This window comes from Anguilla anguilla, chromosome 3, assembly GCF_013347855.1.
Source record: "Anguilla anguilla isolate fAngAng1 chromosome 3, fAngAng1.pri, whole genome shotgun sequence".
In the NCBI taxonomy this organism is placed as follows: domain Eukaryota; kingdom Metazoa; phylum Chordata; class Actinopteri; order Anguilliformes; family Anguillidae; genus Anguilla; species Anguilla anguilla.
In genome coordinates, this window is record NC_049203.1 from 5,017,139 (window position 1) to 5,032,991 (window position 15,853).

Genomic DNA, 15,853 nt, shown 5'->3' on the forward strand with positions numbered 1-15,853 from the left:
TGAGCTCAGACGTGAAGTTATAAATCACTGAGTCAGGTGAATTAACGGAAAGATAATTCAGAAATAGAAATGTCACGTGACTGCGTAAGATTAAGGTGAAAAATGCATTTGGGAGGGGCTGACCGTGGATCTCTGCCGCAAGCCATTGGAGGTGCTGTCTGAGGATCCACCACTGGGGGGAGATAGAGAGCAGACTTTGAGGGAAAACACGCCGGAAGGTTCCGCAGGCTGCTCATCACAGCTCACTGACTTCACCGACTGCCTGAGCGCATGCAGGCACACGTGCGCGCGCGTGCGCACACACCCGTACGTACACACGCGCACCCGCACACACTGCAACACAACACCATCTCTCTCGCATACGCCACAAAGCTTGGTGGTCTGTGTCTCACAGGCGCACACAGGGACACACAAACACTGCGTCAAAAGAACCACCGGCACATCTTCCATGCAAGAACCACAAAAGCTTGAGCGTCACCTTTATACATGCACAGACACACAACAGACACACACACAATTAAAAAGGTTACCCTGTGCTACTTCCTGCCTGCGACGCCACTGCCGCAGCGGAACTTCCTGTTTTCGATGCTTTCGCCAAACTGGAGGATTAGAAGATAGGAAGAGAAAAAATAAAGACAAAACGCGAGAAGCACAGAAGAAGCACGGGCGACTGAAGATGAAGATGCGATGAGGAGCGGGAGGCACAGCGAGAGCTTCGCAGGCGCGGGCCGTGAGCTCCAGGCTCCGACCCCCCCACACGCACGCCTGACTCATCGCGCTTCCGGTGGGTCTGAGGGAGGAAAACCATCAGTGCTGCTAATTTACCCACAATCCCCCCCACCCCACAGAGTCCCTGACACTCGCTCACACTCGTCTGTGCCCCCCCCCCCACCCCCCCACCCCACACCAGAGATGATGGAATAAACTGATCACAGATTAAAGCGGGCAAAAAAAAACCAGGCATTTACACTGCTTTGCATGTAGTCCTTTACCAAATATATTTTCCGCAGCAACAAGTCTCAAATTATTCATGCAAACGCACCGAAGAGCAGAAAATGGCAGCTGGATGAGACCGGAGACACAGGAAGTGACAGCAGAGGGTGTGAGAACCGAGTGAACTCTACTGTAAGGAGTCAGTGGACATCCTTTGCCAAAACAGATACGGGATTAAAAGCCCATTGGGACATGGAGTCACAAACTATTTTGAATGCATCCCCAGTGTCTGTGTATGCATCTGGTCTTTGTGTAATGGTGAACAGCATCCGATTTCAGTCCGGAAAAGATCCACTAACGTCTCCCCTGAAGGACATCGTCAGGGACAAGTTTTTCCAAAGTCACTACTACTATGAGGGTGGATTAGCAACTAAAATATATGACAGGTTTCTGCACACTAGTGAAACTGTTCTCAAATCTTTGAAGGATTAAGGATTTATGAAGGAAGCTGAATTGATTTCCTTTAAAAATCTCCCTCTCACTTTTTCTCTCCTCAATCCGTCTGTCTCTCCCTTTCTGTTGTCTCTTTCTCACCCTGTCCATCTGTCACTCATTTGTGGCTCTATCCCTTGTCCCAAATAGCTTTGTCTCCCAGTCAGTGATCTGCCTGTGTCTGTCTATCCGTCTGTCTATCTGTCACTCTCTGTCTCTCAGTCAGTACTGATGTTCTGTGCGACTCAGTGACTCAGTGACTCAGTGACTCTGCGACTCTGCGACTCTGCGACTCTGCGACTCTGCGACTCTGCGACTCTGCGACTCTGCGACTCTGCGACTCTGCGACTCTGCGACTCTGCGACTCTGCGACTCTGCGATTCAAACTCTGTGACTCTGTGACTAAGTGACTCAGTGACTCAGTGACTCAGCGACTCAGTGACTCAGCGACTGTCTCTGTGACTCTGCGACTCTGCGATTCAAACTCTGTGACTCAGTGACTCAGCGACTGTCTCTGCGACTCTGCGACTCTGCGATTCAAACTCTGTGACTCTGTGACTCAGTGACTCAGTGACTCAGCGACTGTCTCTGTGACTCTGCGACTCTGCGATTCAAACTCTGTGACTCTGTGACTCAGTGACTCAGCGACTGTCTCTGTGACTCTGCGACTCTGCGATTCAAACTCTGTGACTCTGTGACTCAGTGACTCAGCGACTGTCTCTGTGACCCTGCGACTCTGCGATTCAAACTCTGTGACTCTCTGACTCTGTGACTCACGCTCCGTCCCTGCCCTTCTCCCTCTGCTGCTGCTGGGCCCTCTCTCTCTCCTGCCAGATCAGCAGGGTCCCGGGACGCCTCCGCTCCTCCAGGGTGGGGCTGGACGGGAGGGGGCTCGTCCTCGAGTCGCCCGCCTCGCCCCCCACGGAGAATCTGGGAGGGGAGGAAAGAGGGGGATGAGAAAAGAGGGAGGAGGGGACGGGAGGCAGAAAACCGTCAAGATGTAACACACAGGGTGTGAACTGGCGACGCTGAAATGCACTGATTGATGTGGCACAGCAGTTACAGGACTGGAGTCTGCAACCCAGACTCATTAATATCAAACAGGGTTTAAAAAAAACAAAAAAAAACGTAATTAAATGTAATTAAGTTAAGCTGAATAAACTGGTTACACAACTGCACGTAATGAGAGAGAGAGAGAGAGAGAGAGAGAGAGAGAGAGAGAGAGGCAAGCGAGTCACACGCACTTGTAAAGGAAATAGATCATACCACAGCACACAGGGCAGATCCCTAAAAGAGGCTGTAAATGGGACGGATGAGCTCTGTCCAAAAACAGGACAGGCCCTGGCTGATCTGCTCTGCTCCAGGACAGGCCCTGGCTGATCTGCTCTGCTCCAGGACAGGTGCAGAGATCATTTACAGTGTGACAGCCAGGAAAAAGGGCGGGGGGGGGGGGGGGGCGGGGGGTAGAAATCCCAGGGTATTGACTTTTCCCAGCCATTCAGGAACACATAAAATTGAAAAAAATGGGGGGGGGGGGGGGGGGGGAGACCTTTAGAAGGGAAAATTAAAAAAGGGGGAAAAATTGATTCACACGGTCTATGCAAATAATGTTCAGGGGCCTAGCAACCACCCACTTAATCAAAAAGAGAAACCCTCACAGAAACTGAGACTCATGTTTGCTACACATGCACACGCACACTCATACTCGCACTCGCACACAGTCTGAGACCGTGGGAAGTGTGTGTGTGTGTGTGTGTGTGTGTGTGTGTGTGTGTGTGTGTAAAGTGTGTGTGAGAGACACACTCACCGGACGTTAAGAGACGACTCAGGGCTGTGTGATTGGACGGCACTTTCTTTCTTATCCTGAGAGGAAAACGCATCAGTCAGCAACACCCGCCACAGCACAGTAAATACAGCACAGGGAAAGAGCGCAGTGTGTCCTCCTGACCTGCGGAGGCGCTGTGACCGGGAGGCAGGGCGGCTCGGGCCGGCACTCCTCCTCCTCCTCTTCCGTGACGCTGCTGTCGATGAAATCCACCTGCTCCACCTCTCCGTTCACTACTGAGAGGAAGAAAAGGAAAAAAATGAAGACAAGAACACGAAAGGGAGGAGATACCCAAATGCCGATACTTCAGGGAAATAACTCCTGGCTGAGGTGGCCTGCAAGCATATGCTCCAGCGTAGGTGAGCAGACTGAATGACTGTCTACAGACAGAAACCAAACACTACGTCTATGAGTCAGAGAATGGTGAAACCGACCCACTCGCCTCCACACCCTCCCCCCCCCCCGGCGCCTATGAACGTTTTGCTTTTGGTTTCTTTGTTACCCTGTCCCAAAACTCGAGGCCCAATCTCTGCAGTCTCCAGCGCGTGCCCCGTCCTCACCTCTGTCCGGGAGCGGGTCCTTCTCCCCCTCCTCCCGCAGGTTCCTTCTGTCCCGGGACAGCTCCGCCATCCGCATGGAGAGCTCAGAGAAGTCATCTGCAGACTGGGGGCGGGGGGGGGGGGGGGGGGGGTGGGGGGGGTGTAAAAAGACCGTCCGAATATGAGCCACAACCGGTACTGCTGACTGCGCCCGTGAAACCTGTACATAAAGCTTCAACCGCCATCGACAAAATGGGATTTCAAGGCATCGTGTTCCTGTGATTCAGAAAGGCCTTAGGCTTTGATCCTCTAACAAAGCAGCCAGTTCACGCTGAGATTTAACAACGCACAAAACACAACGGAGGAATCCCGGTCCACTGGAAAGCCGCAATACAGGCTGTGCTGAAAAAAAGAGTCTGAGCAAAACCGTAGTGAATCCACAGGATTAACGGGTGAAACAGAAAGTTCTCGCCCGAGGGGAAAGTGGGGTTGCGACATCTCTTCTGAACCGCCCAAACAGGTTCTGTTCACTCCAGCTTTGGAGGTCAACACGCACTGGACATCGGGGGGGGGGGGGTTTACTGAACGTGGCTAGCCAATCAGCTTGACTGCGCAGTGATGTGTCCAGTTTGGAATGGCCAATCACATTCAGCCGCTGCACACACTGCTGCAACCGCTGCCATTAAGTGTGCGCTCTCCACCATCCATCCATCCATCTATCTATCCATCCATCCATCCATCCATTATCTAACCCATGTATTCCTGGTCAGGGCCATGGGGGAGGGGGCTGGAGCCTATCCCAGCATGCACTTGGCAAGAGGCACTAATACACCCTGGACAGGTAGCCAAACCATCACAGGGCACACACACCACTCAGTCACACGTTCATACCTACTGGGACATACAAACGAAGGGGAGAAAGTGTACAGAAATGTGGACTACGGGGAACTGAGTGTTTCTGTAAATATATAAACACACGCACAAACACAAAGACACATACAGACACAGACACACACACACATACATACATACAGACATGTCCTTGCGTTGTGACACGGACGCGCGTCACATGGTCAGATGTGTCACAAGCTGAAGGCACGATGTCAAAACCGCCGCTGGAAACCTCAAACACAGCGTCAGCTTTTCGCCGCTTCTCCGCACAGCCCCTGTGTCGCCGAGCAACCGCTTCATTCTGTCATCTGGCCTGAAGCGCCGCTAGCGTCCCGACGCGCCAGGAAGTCAGGGTCACGCGCCAGGAAGTCAGGGTCACGCGCCAGGAAGTCAGGGTGACGCGTGCGAGGCCCGGGCCTCAGGCCGTGACTGCGTCGGTCTGTCAGTCGTGCAGACAGAGCAAAAGAGCTCGGCAGGTGTGCCGCTTACTTAAAACCAATTTCCCTCCCTAGGTTCCTGGGCTAATTCCCAGTTTGCGTTCACACGTCAGCTCGTCCCTCCCCTGGAGTCTGCTCTGCTGGCTGCTGCCAGCGCCCGTGCTGACCGCGGGCCGCAGCAGAGACAACATGGCGACCGGCTAGCCGGCTGGTGGGACCGACGGTCACCGGCACAGGCATAGGCACTGAGCACAGACAGACACAAAGACAGGCACAGACACAGGCATCGACACAAACACAGGCACAGACACAAACACAGGCACAGGTATCAGCATAGACACAGGCACAGACACAAACACTGGCACAGGTATCAGCATAGACACAGACACAGGCGCAGACAGACACACACACACACACAGGCACAGGCACAGGACCGCGTGCGCTCACGCTCTCTCACCTCGTTCCCAGACCACCTCTTGCTCCCGCTGTCCACGCTGTTGAACCCGGAGTCCAGTCCTCCATACTGCCGGCCCGAGTACAGCTCCTGATCCGATAGGCTGAGGAAGAGCGGACACACCCCCTCATTAGTCACGGGCCATGCCCCGCCCAGGCCCGCATAGCCCCACCAAGCCCCACCAACCCCCCCATCAGTGACGGGCCAGGTCCCAGCCCCGCCATGCCCAGCTCCACCCCACCCCCCCCCCCCCAGCCCAGTGAGTAACACACTCCCCCCCCCTGCTCTGTAATAAGGGCTTAGAGCAGAACAGCATGGTGGTTAAGGACCTGCACCTGGCACCCCGCAGCTGCTGGTCTGGTATTCGGGCGCCATTTAACCATAAGTGCTCTCAGAAAGACCCCCCCCTGCCCCCCCACATACGGACACACAGGAGAACCTCCCGTACAGATGCCTGGAGATACACACACTAGAACAGAGCAACTCTGTAATGGCTTAAATATGAAGGCGAGGTGAAAATATCAAAACCCTTCGAGAATCCGAATCCTTTAGTTATTAGAAACCCGTTCTTTACGTCCCAAACAAAAATATGATTTTATAGCGGCGCTGAGAAATGTGCCAGTGTTAATTAATGGAAGTGACAACTCGTTAACTCATGGAAAATGTGACTCGTCTTGTTCATGCTCATATTTTTGGCATTACTGATGATAAGGAACCTGACAGGGCTAACTGCGTACGCCACTTCCAGTTACTCCGGTCTGCGAACTCTTGAGGCTGTGCCGTGCTTGTAAAAAAGCACACGCTGCAATGTGATCTGCGCCAGCCAATAAATAATAAATCCAATCGATGTCCTTAATGGCCATAATGTAGCAACCTTCTGCTTCAGTTAGAGAGAGAGAGAGAGAGAGCTGCACTGCACTATCTGGGCTCAGTGCCAGCCCTTCATTCTGTCATTTTATCATTTTCCTTTTCTCTCTCCTCTCCCCCCCCCCCCACCCTTTATCTCATTTGAATGTTGGGTTCAGTGTTCGGCCGTTCACTCCCTCCCTCCCTCCCTCCCTCCCTCCCTCCCTCGCACTCTCTATCCTTCTTACAGGAAATGAGCCAGAGCAAGAGTACCTACACAAACGCACATACGCACCACTCCTTCCCTCTCTCCCTCTCTCCGTCCCTCTCTCTTTCTGTCCCACTCCTTCCCTCTCTCCCTCTCTCTTTCTGTCCCACTCTCTCCCTCTCTCCGTCCCTCTCTCTCTCTCTGTCCACCTCTCTCCCTCTCTCTGTCTCTCTCTTTCTGTCCCACTCCTTCCCTCTCTCCCTCTCTCTCTTTCTGTCCCACTCCTTCCCTCTCTCCCTCTCTCTCTTTCAGTCCCCCTCCCTCTCTCTCGCTCTCGCTCTCTCGCTCTCTCTCTATGTCTCTCTCTCACCAGCTGTTGAATCCTGTAGGCCTCAGGGCCCTCTCCAGCTCCTCCTGTGTGTTCTTGCAGGCCTCGATGTTCAGGAACTTAAAAATGTGGAACTTCCCTTTAGAACAGATCTGAGGGACCGAGAGAAAGAAAGAGAGAGAGAGAGAGAGAGAGAGAGAGAGAGAGGAAATCATCATCAGGTGCGTGTTTGAGTGTGTTACAGGATACCTGATTCTTGAGACAGGTCAGGTGTGTGTGTGTGTGTGTGTGTGTGTGTGTGTGTGCAGGTGTTTGTGGTACAGGATACCCTCAGGTACAAGTCCAGGTACTGTGCCTGGCACGTTCCAGTCATTAGAAAGCTTTCTAGATCAGAAAGGGTGCATGACTAACCGCACCCCACACACAGGTGCCTGGTGGAACGCCGGTGTGGGGCTCACCTGTGCAGGGGGGGACTGCAGGGGGTTGTTGTCGAGGTTGATGGTCTGCAGGTGACGGAGGTGGCGGTAACAGACGGGCACTCTGGAGATGCGGTTACACGACACATCCAGGCGGACCAGAGGCAGCTCCGAGAGCTCTGACAGAACGCAGGAGAGAGGAAGGGAAGAAGAAGATGAGCAAATTTCACTGATCACTGACCACTGCTCCACACTGCTGCTCTGCTAGCCGTCAGTACACAGGAGCCCCTCTCGGGGTAGTAGGCCGGGTGGCAGTAGGCTGGGGGCAGTAGACCGGGGGTAGCAGGCCGGGGGGCAGTAGGTTGGGGGCAGTAGACCAGGGGTAGCAGGCCGGGGGGCAGTAGGCTAGGGGCAGGAGACCAGGGGTAGCAGGCCGGGGGGCAGTAGGCTGGGGGTAGTAGACCAGGGGTAGCAGGCCGGGGGGCAATAGGCTAGGGGCAGGAGACCAGGGGTAGCAGGCCGGGGGGCAGTAGGCTAGGGGCAGGAGACCAGGGGTAGCAGGCCGGGGGCAGTAGGCTGGGGGTAGTAGACCAGGGGTAGCAGGCCGGGGGGCAGTAGGCTGGGGGTAGCAGGTCGGGTGGCGGTAGGCTGTGGACAGTAGGCCGGGGGGACTGTAGGCCAGGGGGCAGGAGACCAGGGGTAGCAGGCCGGGGGGCAGTAGGCTGGGGGTAGTAGACCAGGGGTAGCAGGCCGGGGGGCAATAGGCTAGGGGCAGGAGACCAGGGGTAGCAGGCCGGGGGGCAGTAGGCTAGGGGCAGGAGACCAGGGGTAGCAGGCCGGGGGCAGTAGGCTGGGGGTAGTAGACCAGGGGTAGCAGGCCGGGGGGCAGTAGGCTGGGGGTAGCAGGTCGGGTGGCGGTAGGCTGTGGACAGTAGGCCGGGGGGACTGTAGGCCAGGGGGCAGTAGGCCAGGGGTAGCAGGTCCAGTGGCAGTAGGCTTGGGGCAGTAGGCCGGGGGGACTGTAGGCCAGGGGGCAGTAGGCCAGGGGGCAGGAGGCCAGGGGGCAGTAGGCTGTGGACAGTAGGCCGGGGGGACAGTAGGCTGTGGACAGTAGGCCGGGGGGACTGTAGGCCAGGGCGCTGTAGGCCAGGGGGCAGGAGGCCAGGGGGCAGTAGGCTGTGGACAGTAGGCCGGGGGGACTGTAGGCCAGGGGACAGTAGGCCGGGGGGACAGTAGGCCAGGGGGCAGTAGGCCAGGGGTAGCACCTCACCCTCAGGCAGCGTGGTGAGCTGGTTCCTCCTCAGGTTGAGGTCCCGCAGAGACTCCAGCTGCCCAATCTCCACCGGCAGAGACTGCAGCTCATTACAGCTCACATCCTGTCGCAGGACAGGGGGGCAGAGGCAGAGGGGCAGGGGGGCAGAGGCAGAGGGACAGGGGGGCAGAGGCAGAGGGACAGGGGGGCAGAGGCAGAGGGGCAGGGGGGCAGAGGCAGAGGGACAGGGGGGCAGAGGCAGGGGGACAGAGAGGGACAGAGATGGGAATAAAGTATGAGGCACAAATGAACAAACAATCTTTTGATTCATCGTTCCTGACGCAGTTGCGTAACTGAACCACACACTAAACTAAACTTCGGTACACAAACGCATTAGTGCAGCAGACCTAACACAAAGGGACAGGGAGACAGCAGGTCTGTGCCTGGGTGTGAAACGTGAGACTGGGGGGTGGGGGCGGGGGGTCAGCTGCAGGTACAGGCCGAACGGGGGGGGGGGGGGGGGGGGGGGGCGTACCAGCTGGCGGAGGTGCGTGAGCGTGAGTATGGAGGCCGGCAGGACGGGCAGCTTGTTGTTGCTGACGATGAGGACCCGCAGCAGTGGGAGCTGGCACACGGACACGGGCAGGCTGGACAGCTGGTTACGACTGCAGAGGGACACATCACACACACACTGTTCATTATTCATTCACTCACCGTTACAGCCACACACTCCGTAACAACACAGCAGCACTGCTGCTGAGGGGTGTGGGTGTGTGTGAGTGTGTGTGTGAGTGTGCGCGTGTGGGTGTGGGTGTGTGCGCATGCGTGCGTGTGTGCATGAGTGTGTGTGCGTGCGTGCGTGTGTGCGTATGTATCTGATGTTGAGATAGGTGAGGTATATGTGTGTGTGTGTGTGGGTGTACCTGATGTTGCGGTAGGTGAGGTATGTGAGTGTGTGTGTGTGTACGTGTGTGTGAGTGTGTGTGTGTGTGTTTATGTGTGTGTGTGTGTGTGTGTGGGTGTACGTGTGTGTGTGTGTGTGTGTACGTGTGTGTGTGTGTGTGTGTGTGTGTGTGTGGGTGTACCTGATATTGCGGTAGGTGAGGTATGTGAGTGTGTGTGTGGGTGTACCTGACGTTGAGGTAGGTGAGGGCCTGCAGTTGGCAGATGCTGGGGGAGACTGAGCGGACGCAGTTGTGGTACAGGCTGAGCGTTTCCAGGGAGATAAACTGACACAGTTCCTCAGGCAGCTCACACAGACGGTTCTTTGACAGGTCTGAAAAGACATGAGCAAACATCACAAATCAGTGCTTCATCACACTCACAAACCTCTCTGAATAAAACATAATAAAACACACACAGTCTTGTATAAAGATTACAAAACCACACTAGACAGGTGATGCACAGGAAGCAAGGACAGCCAGCATCAAAGAGCCAGTGACATCACAGCCTCCAACGGTCCTATGCAGACACGCATTACAGCCACTGACTGATCTGTGCAGGTGCCGACACAGTCACACATACAAGCAGAGGCATGGCTAGCTGTCCCACACACAGATGATCTGTTCTGACTCACACACACACACACACAGATGTGCACACACACACACACACACACACACACACACACACGTACTTCATCTATCAGCTGCCAATTCAAAAGCAAAGACGCAGGGAAAATCCCCCTTCCGATGAAGTAGTCAAGAACTCCTTGAAAGAGTAGCACTTTTGGAATGTTTCTTCAACATTCTAAGTCAGTGTTCTAGAACTCCATTGTTTTTAATTAGCCTACTAGTAGTGATTGTGACATCGGCATTAGAATTTTCAGTTAAGAACATTCTAATCACGCGTTTGTGATCTCACAGCTTAAAGGGTTGAAGGAAAGGAGTCACAGTGGGCAATGGGCACAAGTGTGCTGTCACCACACGCAGTTTCAAAGTTGGCGACCAAGGGCAGAGAACTTGGACATTTTAAGCTCCTGCCCTTCACCTCGATGAAAGGCTCTTTGGTCTTTCTCTCCAGTTTTCTCTCTCTCTCTCTCTCTAAATCCCTCCTCCCTGCAGGGCACTTCACCCCACACCCTATAATGAGTGGCGACTCTCTCCACCAGCCCAAGTGCGCTCCCTCTATGCCCTGTCATTAAAATCCACTTTTCCCTCCAAAAATACTCCCTGACCTTACCATCGGCCTCCAAAGACATCTCAACACTCCAAAGACGGAGAGAGAGAGAGAGAAGGAGAAAGAGAGAGAGAGAGGGAAAGATAGAGAAAGAGAGGGTGTATACATTTGTGTGTGTGCTCTTGCTCTTGCTCATTTCCTGTTCAGTTCTCTCTTAAATGATTGCAAAACCATACAGATTACTGAAGTAACACTTCAAAATGCTCTGACATAGATGACACCCTGAACTGTGAACTCTACAACTGTGAACTGGAGACGACTTTAAAATGATAAAATCCAAATGCTGTGTTTAAATTGTGCATTTAATTATCCAGTCAGTGTGTATGTGTGCGCATGTGTGTACAGTGGCACAAAGACTTTCTGTTTCTGAGCCTCCATTGTCCTGTAGACGGGGGCGAGAGTAAACAATAGGACTGACCCCGTGACCGACAGAATGCAAGCGGCAGGCCCTCCAACTGGTGGGACCACGTTAGCGGCAAGAGCCCGTTAGCGACCGGACCACGTTAGCGGCAAGAGCCCGTTAGCGACTGGACCATGTTAGCAGTAGGACCCCGTTAGCGACCGGACAATGTTAGCAGCAGGACCCCGTTAGCGACCGGACAATGTTAGCAGCAGGACCCCGTTAACAACAGGACACACTGTGTACCCTGCTGGGCTCTGTGTCTCTGCAGGACTCCCCGTGAATCCCCCAGGCTTCCCAGCCACAGAGTCCCTCCGCTCTCAGTTTGATTTGGCAGGGAAGCCCCTGGCGCAAGCTCGCCCCCTCTCAGCACAGCAGCGACACCCGCTCACACCCCCCCCCCACCGCCCTGCTGTGGGGGGGTGGGGGGTGGGGGGTGGGGGGGCTGAACAAAGGCTCCCGAGACAAAGCAAACGCAGAATGTCGAAACTCCACTCTCCAACGTCCACGTCAGACAGAAAGCATTTCCAGGAAGGCCACAGCCTATTAAACAGGCCAGCAGAGTGTTTGCACACAGGAGCCTCTTTGCTGTAGTCAAACACACAGACGGCAGCGTGGCTCAGGACCGACGGCTCCAGCTTTCAACAAACAGGGAACGCCGGCTAAGCCACAGCTAGCAGTTCAGTTGTACTGGAAGGTGGGAGAAGGAGCACTACACGGACAAAGATAATGGCCAAAAACGGAGGAAATTATTAATGTATCAAAAAGGGTTTAGTTTGCCAGTCAAAATTATGAAAAAAATAAGTGGTACCTTTTCATTTTTCTTGCTAAGTTTCAATAACGGCTTTTAACTTTACCATCAGGAGTGCCTAGAATCCTCAACCGTTTGCCACCTGTATTTCTTCATAGTTTTGACTGGCAAACGAAGCCCTTTTTAAGTTGTACCGAGTTGTACCCGAAGTTTGATACTTTTACCCGAATTGTTCACGTAGCCCAGTTATTCAGCAGCATAAATGGCTACCGCGCACGTAGGCCCCAGATAACCGCATTCCTGCTTATCAAAAAAAAATAAAAGTACTGTAGCAGGTCCAATCCAGCCATTGTTTGAGAACTTGGAACGTGGTACCTGCACCTTCCCGTGTTTTTATCAGGAGGCGGACGCGTTCCCCCCGCTACGAGGACAGTAGGCCACTGGATTTCGAGCCTCACGCACGCACGCACGCACGCACGCACGCACGCACGCACGCACGCACGCAGACCCACGGTCCCGCTGTGGCTACCGCGACCGTGAATGAACCGCACCCCGGGGGGGTGGGGGGCGAGGTGGGGGGGGGGGGGTAATACCTGACGCCAGGGTCAGGATTCTGGGTAACCGGTCAGCGGTGCAAAGCCGGCAGTTCGGTTCGGCGACGCGCTGCGTCGTCGCGACGAATGCGACGGGGAATCTTTAAGCTCGCGATGGAACTTCTGATCGGCTCAACGGGCCGAACAAGCCCAGCTCCCGGTCACTCCCGGTCACGCACCCTTGGTACTGCAGATAAATTCAATTGCACACTTTTCCGCTTCAGTCGCTGCAATAAACTGCTTTCTGTGCAAATAATGACTCACCACAGAAAAATCTCCATCCAGTCACTTCCAGACAATGTCAATTCGTTCTCATTTTTTCTCCATAGTGTTCTCAATCTCTATATCAAATTAAACTAAATAAAACACGACATTCATCTTTTCATGCTGTGGAATACTGAGAGGTGTACTACAAACCCAGATTACATGGTTAGCGAGCTAACTGGGTTTTCTGTATCATGACTTTGACTCACTTTAAATGGGTGAATGAAGCCCGAATGCAGGTTTTGAGAAGCCAGCAGGCGTAAAGAAACCCTGGGTATGTTAATCTTCCTTCCTAGTACACCCCCTAGATCTCAGGGCTGCATATTCGAATTAATCACGTATTTTCTCTCAGATCCAGTCTTGACTTTTTTTGCAGTCTAGATTAAGCGGAAGAGCATAATAAAGTGCAATCTTTGTCTTGGGCTTCTTTACAGCTGGCGAGCGCAGATAAAACGAAGGCCAGCAGCTGCCGTGGTTATCCGGGGAGGGCAAACAGCGGCGGCCCTCATCACAACCGAGGGACAAAATCAGAGCGTAAAACAAACCGTCCACACACGGCGGAACAATGGCCGTCTTTGTGACCGGAGGCTTTGAGGATTTCACGGTTTTATTTCAGCACGGATCCGCGAGAGACCGTTTCCTACGTAACGGGCCAGTACGAAAGGCCGCAGTTCCTGAGGAAGATGAGTGTTTTTTTGGCCGGACCGCAACAGCGGGGCCAGCCCCCTACAAACGCGAATGTCTGCGAATGACTGACTGAGTGAGTGAGTGAGTGAGTGAGTGATGAAGTTACACCACTGGTCGGCCGAGTTATGAGGTTACACCATTGGTCGGCCGGATCACGTGTGTTAGGTCCAGCCATACACTAGGTTTTAACCTGGTCTTGTTACAGTACGCTTTAAGGTGTATTCTAACTCTGTGGTGGGGAGGGGATAGCAGACCTGTCCTTAAAGACAGACTTCAGAGCAAGAGGATTTAAAGAACACACAGATGAAGACACAAGGAAACATGGATTAAGAGGCAGACGGAGACAGACGGCACAACATGAAATTTGTATCCAGGTAAATGCCATGTTTGTGCAATTTTAACACACAGTACCAACTGGAATTAATATAGTCTACACGGTCACTCCGGTCACTGAATGACTGCAAGACCTCCTCAGCTTGACCTACGACCTTACTGCCTCGTTTGGCTGTCCACCATTCTGACCCCAGCGCCCGACGTTAGCACCTATTAGCACCTAGCCTACATGCTAGCGGACGACGCTTCTCCATGCTTCTCCGTCCTGCTGTAATGATGTGCAGTTACTGCATGCTTACTATGCACAGCCAAACCCCGGTAGGGAAAGCAGCCTGAAACACAGCCGCACATCAAGTCCTACATCAGGACAGCCCAACCCTGCTCCCGGAGATCTACCATCCCGTGAGTTTTCACTCCAGGCCCTAACGAAGCCACACCTCGCAAGAGCAAAAGTGTGCTAAATTAGGGTTGAAATGAAAACCAACAGGAGGGTAGATCTCCAGGAACAGGGTTGGGCAGCCCTGCTCTAGACCTTGACCTCTGACCCAGAGCCTGGCTTCCCCGTCTGACTCGTGGAGGACTCGGTGCGACGGGTTTGGTAATCTGACCCGCAGCTGAAACTGCACGAGCACTGCTGGCACAGCCCAGGCCTGGGAACGCTGCCTCTCCCGCCTCCAGCAGAAAAGCACGGCTTCTCCAGATCACTGCGGTGGGAGCGGCTCGGAGATACAGGCCCCGTTCCCAGGCCTGCCACCACCCGCAGCACAATCAACTGGCACACACACACACACACACACACACACACTACACACACTACACACAACGTTACATTTATTTTCCAGAAGCTTTCATCCAAAGCGACGTACAAAAGTGCATACCAAAGGACATTGGAACAACTACAAAATACAGGTCCGATAAGGTACAGTACTCATTTTGTACAGTTATTCATAGCCATGAACACAGTAAGTCCAGTTCACACAGTGAACATTACTCTCACCTAACCTATGCCAAGTCAAACTAGGAGGCATGACAAGCTACAACACCAGGACAATGATACAAAGTACATTAAGTGCTGGAATGGAGGTACATGTGTAGCACGTACATGTGTAACACACACACACACACACACACACAGTACACACACACACACACACAGTACACACACACACTAACACCCGTCTCTTCTCTCCCTCACACACAACAGACAGTGCTTTAAATCAACACCCGACAGCCACCAAACACGTACAGCAGTAGCTCGCTTAGCTTTTCCCTTTAGTCACTTTTGTTCAGCACACAATGATTTCGGTTTAGCACCTAGAACTCAATGACACTGGGGCGGGGGGGGCGGGTTAGACAACAAAATATTTTTGCCAGCTCAAGCGCAAAATAGGCTTCCGCTGTCGCCACCACGCACAGATTTCAGTACCTGCTCATGCTCAGCGGCCAGATGCTGCAAAAATACACACGGATATAAATGTGTTCAGAATTTAGACTAATCTGCCACTGACTTCATTTCCTGATTTTGTAACTGCTCAGCTGCAACTCTTTGAGATCTTGCAGAGCTCGCCTGTAATTGGTGCGTACTCTTGCACATAAGCCTGCTGCTCACCAGCTGTGGCTGTGTGGCGGGCTTGCAGCAGCAGCAGCAGTGCAAAGCATTTTCAGTCACAAGGGCTGCAGAGTGGCTCACCCTGTTAAAGCACTGCTCTAAGCGCAGGGACTGTTCCCACGGTCAGGGATCATATCTGGAGTTCCAGTGCCGCCTGTGGCTGGTAGCAACCCGTGACCCAGTGCTGAGAGGGTTTCAGTAGGCCGGGATTACAGAGTCACTTTGCACCAGCGCCCCCTGCTGGTTGTAGTTTTCAAGATGTTTAAAAAAAAAACCCTAAGGAAATCCCCATTATCGGCGTGGTCGCTGTGCACGCCCGCCTCCGATGGCTATTTCATGCGAGACCGACTCAATCGCGATCCAGTTTTAAACTAGTCTGCAACTTGCGTGAGAATATCAAGCCGATTTTATTTCACC

General features: G+C 53.5%; 1 protein-coding gene across 3 annotated transcripts in view; it reads right to left on the reverse strand.

The window, feature by feature from the left end:
- Window positions 1-15,853, reverse strand: part of lrch4 (leucine-rich repeats and calponin homology (CH) domain containing 4) — a 43,152-nt gene that overhangs the window by 12,236 nt on the left and 15,063 nt on the right. For 2 of the 3 annotated variants that reach the window (XM_035409215.1, XM_035409212.1), the window contains exons 2-13: window positions 9,753-9,897; window positions 9,157-9,286; window positions 8,640-8,745; window positions 7,412-7,548; window positions 6,996-7,105; window positions 5,575-5,674; window positions 3,811-3,913; window positions 3,374-3,486; window positions 3,233-3,288; window positions 2,203-2,355; window positions 531-599; window positions 124-172 (exon numbers count right to left, since the gene is read on the reverse strand). In XM_035409215.1, coding sequence (XP_035265106.1) covers window positions 124-172; window positions 531-599; window positions 2,203-2,355; window positions 3,233-3,288; window positions 3,374-3,486; window positions 3,811-3,913; window positions 5,575-5,674; window positions 6,996-7,105; window positions 7,412-7,548; window positions 8,640-8,745; window positions 9,157-9,286; window positions 9,753-9,897 — 1,271 coding nt within the window. The remainder of the gene's footprint in view (window positions 1-123; window positions 173-530; window positions 600-2,202; window positions 2,356-3,232; window positions 3,289-3,373; window positions 3,487-3,810; window positions 3,914-5,574; window positions 5,675-6,995; window positions 7,106-7,411; window positions 7,549-8,639; window positions 8,746-9,156; window positions 9,287-9,752; window positions 9,898-15,853) is intronic. The other variant, XM_035409213.1, reaches the window with a different exon arrangement.